The sequence below is a fragment of the Pediculus humanus genome, genomic scaffold (assembly GCF_000006295.1).
Source record: "Pediculus humanus corporis 1103172108206 genomic scaffold, whole genome shotgun sequence".
In the NCBI taxonomy this organism is placed as follows: domain Eukaryota; kingdom Metazoa; phylum Arthropoda; class Insecta; order Psocodea; family Pediculidae; genus Pediculus; species Pediculus humanus.
The window spans coordinates 75,433-81,003 of record NW_002987776.1 but is presented as its reverse complement, the minus strand read 5'-3'; the positions used below and the strand labels follow the sequence as shown (position 1 = coordinate 81,003).

The following is a 5,571-nucleotide window of genomic DNA, read 5'->3' as shown; positions in this document are numbered from 1 at the left end:
CAATGAATTCTCTCTTTTTTGTTGTTGTTGTTGTTGTTGACGTGACAAATTTATTTTTTTAAAAGTGTTTAAAAAAAATAACTTTTAGATTTGATGTTTGAATAGGTATTGATACCGTAAGATTTTAAATGCCATAAGAAGTTAGTAGTAGGTAAGAGTTAGAAATTATTTTTATACAATTTTACTATTGCGAGTAATAAATAATTTTTATAATGTGACGATACAATAAAATTAAATTAAATTTGTCGTTAAATTATTTTAATAAAAAGATTATGTTATGTTACACTGTTGTTAATGAATATTTAAAATCGATATACGTAAATAAATATTTTTTTTTTTGTAATTACTTTAGGGAATATTAGTAAAATGTAAGTTTAAGACATTTTTTTTTTTTTGATAGATTGTTTTCAAAATGTAAATTAATAATTTTTAAATTGAAAACAAAATAAAAAAATTATATCACAGTTTTTTTGTTTTTTTTTTTTTTTTAGTATAGAACATCTTCGATTTTATCTTCGTAAATAGCAATGACATACATTAATAATCCTCCGCAAGTAACTCCTAATATTTGTGCAAGAACGTGTTTTATGTGAAATGCTTTTGATCTCATTTCCGGTAGCTGGAAAAAAGGTATGAATTAATATTTTTATTTATTTAACACATTATTGGTAGTGTGTTTTTTTTTTAACTAACTAAGTCAGAAATTGCTATGTATAAAAAACTTCCTGCCGTAAATGCATTTATCCATAAAGAAGCATCGTAGATTTCACCCATGAGAATACCTGCTACCATTCCAATAAAACTGAAGACGGATGATAAAAAATTATAAAAAAGTGATTTTTTAACACTCATTCCACTTTCCAAAAGTACGACGTAATCACCTGACGGATAAAAAAAAAATTTAAAAAAAAAAAAAAATTATTGAGTGATTTGAAAAAAAAAATAGTTTGTGTTTTACCCATTTCGTGTGGTAATTCGTGACAGAAAATGGCTATGGAAGAAGCAAAACCGGATGATATTCTTGAGGAAAAAGCAGCTCCAATCGAAAGACCATCGGTAACGTTGTGAAGAATATCACCGATGATGGTCATTGATGCTAAAGTGTTGACATCTTTTACTTGATGGTCATGTTGGTGATGATGATGATGATGATGTTGATGTCGTTCGTCAATTTCAACTTTATTAACAATTCCAGGTAACATTTTATCCATTTCGTTAGATTTTTTAATATTTTTCTAAAGGATTTTTAATTTTTATTAATAATTAAAAATTCTACATTAGCTAACATATATTCCCACATTTATTATTATTATCTTCTTTCATTTTTTTATTTTTTTACCTTTGATTTAATTTCTTTGAGTGCGTTTTCAATGATGAAAAATAAAAAAATTGAAAATAATGTGAGGGTTCCTTTAAAAATTAATGTCGTATCCGATCTGGAAACATTTTTTTGTACGAAAACCTTTAAAAAAAATTAACAATTTTAATTAATTATTAAAATGTCGTAAATGATTTATTTATTATTTTTTAAAAAATTTATTTGTGGGTCAAATATTTCGGTAAATAAAATTTTGTTCGCAGTAATGTTGCGACTTGATAAAATCACAAACAAATGAGAGTGATAACATTGAAAAAAACAATGTATTTACCTTAGTTACGGCATTTAATTTATTATTATTATTATTATTATTGTTAATTATCAAAATATCCTTGATTAAGTTAAATAGGGAAAAAATTTAAAAAAAAAAAAAAAATTAATATTAATTACGTGTGGTAGTAAATGAATAAGTGCATCACCGCATAATGTTCCAGCAGCTAAAGATACTAAAAATTGTATTATGTACGAATACCCGTGTTTTTTAACAACTGGAACGATTAGTACGCAAACCATTCCAGAAATTCCCATAATCAATATCGATATAGTTGCATAGATCCAAACTGTAAGAAAAAAAAATGAATGAATGAATGAATGATTGAGTTAGGGATTCTTTTTTTCTTTTTTTTTGTCCAACCTAAATAATATTCCTTGTTTTCTTGAAAATATTCATCTTGGATTTGACATAATTTATTATCCAATTCGTAAATAATGGCCGGACATATTTGTAAATATTTGTTGGGAGAAATGATTACGCTGTGATGAGGTTGAAGTCCAAATGCGAGCAATATATCTTGAGGTGTTAAACATTTTCCTTTGAATTTCGTCAAATATTCAATCGTTTGTTCAGAATCATCGCCATCGCCATCGCCACCACCACCACCACCACCATCACCTTAACAATAATTTTAATTTTAAATTAACACCGTGGAGAATCACAATGATAATGATAATAATAATAAAATCACAAACTTTGGTTATCTAATGCATTTCTCTTATTCCTTTTATTTATATTTTGAATTTCTGATAAATTATGATCGTGTTTGTGTAAAAACAATTCATCGTGTACGTCTTTAAACGTTCCATTAACTATGTGAGTCGATAAATCGTGATTTTTTTCAAATTTCAATTCTCCCAAACCTAAATTTTCTAATAAATGTTCGAAACCCTTTAACAAAAAAAAAAAAAAAAATCATTCTCGTTTTTTTTTAAACTAAAACGAATTTAATTAACACGCACACGCACCCACACACATTTAAAAAAAAAAAAAAAAAGAAAAATTTACCTCGTATGTTATCGTGTTGTTATTACCATACTTATTAAAAATAGCATTTATAAAAAAACTTTCGTTAAAATCTTCTAAATTATTAGCATTATTATTATTATTGTGGTTGACGGCGCCACAAAAAACATCGTTTGAAAAATAAATAATTAATAATAATAATAACGATAATGATAATGATAATTTAAATTTAACGTAATGAAAAAAATTCATTTTTATTTATTTATTTATTTATTTATTCGACAACATTTCACAAGAATACGATAATGACGCGAAATTTTAGACAATTACTCTTGTTCTTGTTGTTGTCGTCGTTGTCATCGTCATACGTCTCTGATATTATTATTATTATTATTATAATCTCAATGATTATTATCCTATTAGAGTAATAATAAAAATGGTCCTTAGAAAAAAAAATTTCAGTTGTTGAAAAAATGCCACTGTCACTGCCACTACCACCACTACCACTACTACCACCTTCCTTTTTCAATGGTTAAAAATCACAAATAATAATAATGATAATAACGAAAAGGAAAATTAATGAATGTTATCACTATAAACAATTATCACGAAAAACATTTTATTTATTTATTTATTTTTTTTTTGTTTGTTATCGTGATTTCGTTATCAGATAAAAAAAAAATTTTTTTTTCGAATATTGAATTTTGTCCGTTAAAAAAAAATTTAAATTTACCTTGACGTTGTTAATAATAATAATAATAATAATAATAATTTTATTTTTCAAATGTCGTAAATACGAATTATTTATCGATTTAATTAATTTTGAATTTTTTTTTCTTATCACTTTCACGTCCACGTAATTTATAATGAAAAAAATTTTTTTTTTTTTTTTAAAGTTGTCAACACTGTCTAAAATAATAATAGAATATCATAGAATTGTTAAGAATTTAATGATGAAATCAAATGTATAAGCGTTATAAAAAAAACAAAAAACAATAATCGATGGAAAATGGGGGAAAAAATGAGGTAAAAATTATTATTATTATTATTATCGTTATGTTGGGGAAAAGTTTTTTTTTTTTTTTTTTTTTTTTTTTAAAGACAAGATGAAGAAAATTCATAAACGTCATAAATAAATAAAAAAAAAAAAAGTAATTAAAAATCGTTGAATTTTTTTATTTTATTTTATTTTGCTAAAAAGGTTTTTTAATTTGATTAACTTCATTAATTACAAGTTAAGGGAACAAAAAAAAATTTTCTTTTTTCTTTTTTTTTAATCCCTGTGTGAAAATTCTTTTACATTTTTCACCAAAATATAATTTTTTTTTTTTTTCTAAAAAAAAGAAAAAAAAGTTTAGTCTAATTAGCTTTTAAATTTTTTTTTTCTTTTTTTATTTTATGAGTTTGAAAATTAAAAAAAAAAAATAAAAATAAAAAAATTTATTTATTTATTTATTAAAATTTTATGAGTTTTTTTTTTATATATAAAAATTTTAATTAATTTTATTATTATTATTATTATTATTATTATTATTTTTTTCATTTTTTTTTTTTTGACAACAATTTATTTATGTTTGATACAAAACTTTGAAAAGAAAAAAATTAAAAAATTAAAAATTAATAAATTTTCCAGTATTATTATTATTATTATTATTATTATTATTATTATTATTATTATTATTATTATTATTATTATTATATTAATAAATATATATTCGATTTAACAAAAGGTAAAGAAATTTAGTATTATTATTATTATTATTTTTGTTACGCACGACGCAATTTATTTAACGGTTTTTTTTTTCTCTTTCATTTCAAAAAAAAAATTTAAAGAAAAATAAAAATTTGTGATTGATAACAACAATAATAATAATAATGATAACGTTTGGGAGATAAATTAATTTAAAATATTTATTTTATTCTTTTGAATTAATTTCGTCACGGGTGGACGGGGGAAGGGGTTTATTTTAAATAATAAATTATGGTTATTAATTTTTTTTAAAAAAAAAAAGAAAAAAGTCGTTAAAATTTAAATTTTTCACGTATTCATTCATTTTTCTTTAATCGTTTAAAATTAACAACAAAAAAAAATGGAAATTCTTTTTGGAAAATGGTAGACCTGAAACGAAAGGCGGTGGGGGGCGAAGGGGAAAGGGGAAGGGAGAGAGAGAGAGAGTGAGAAAATTTTCGGGAAAAATGTTAAAAAGAAGAAAAAAGGGAGAAAAAAAATGAAATTAATAAATGAAAAGTTTTTTTTTTTGTTAGGGGAAGGTGGGGGTGGAATGAGAAAATGGTGGCGATTATCATATTGATTATTATTATTAATAATATTAGTTTTTTTTTTAAATTCCGCCATTTTTATTTATATATATATTTTTTTTTTGTAAAACTGCTAATACAAGAAAAATTGGTGCTTATTCCCAACGGTTAATAATTTTAAAATGAAAATTTCATCCCTTTTTTTCCTTTTTTTTTTTTTTTAGTACTAGTCAATAATGGAGTGATGGTGATGGTGGTAACCGTTTGTTCGGTTCACAAGGGATGTAAATTTAAAGCGATAAAAATATGAATAAAAAAAAAAAAAGAAATATTTCCTCAAGCTTTTTTTTTTTTTTTTATTTTTTATTTTATTTCTTTTTTTTTTTATGAGAAAAATTAGAAAGAAAAAAAAAAAAGAAAAATTGAAATGAAATATAGGGATTATGAAGAATGATAAAAGTAAAAAAAAAAAAAAAAGAAAAGAAAAGGAAAAAAAGGAAAGAAAAGGAAAAGAAAAGGAAAAAAAAAAAATTAAATCAGAAATACATCTGCAATTCAATGATACGTTCAACTTCGTTGAAAGCTTTTTTTCTCTCTCTCTCTCTCTCTCCCCCTCTCCCCCTTCTCTCTCTCTCTCTCTCTCTCCCCCTCTCCCCCTTCTCTCTCTCTCTTCTTTTTTTACTTTTTTTTTTAT

General features: G+C 23.2%; 1 protein-coding gene across 1 annotated transcript; it reads right to left on the bottom strand.

Annotated features, from left to right (window-relative positions):
- Window positions 1–487: 487 nt before the first annotated feature.
- Window positions 488–2,870, bottom strand: Phum_PHUM436430 (uncharacterized protein; the record flags this gene model as incomplete). Its single annotated transcript, XM_002429457.1, has 10 exons — window positions 488–619; window positions 694–881; window positions 959–1,235; window positions 1,340–1,462; window positions 1,650–1,709; window positions 1,769–1,938; window positions 2,013–2,189; window positions 2,348–2,543; window positions 2,661–2,690; window positions 2,853–2,870. The coding sequence occupies 10 exons, from the start codon at window positions 2,868–2,870 to the stop codon at window positions 488–490; spliced, it is 1,371 nt and encodes a 456-aa protein (XP_002429502.1).
- Between the last annotated feature and the right edge of the window lie 2,701 nt (window positions 2,871–5,571).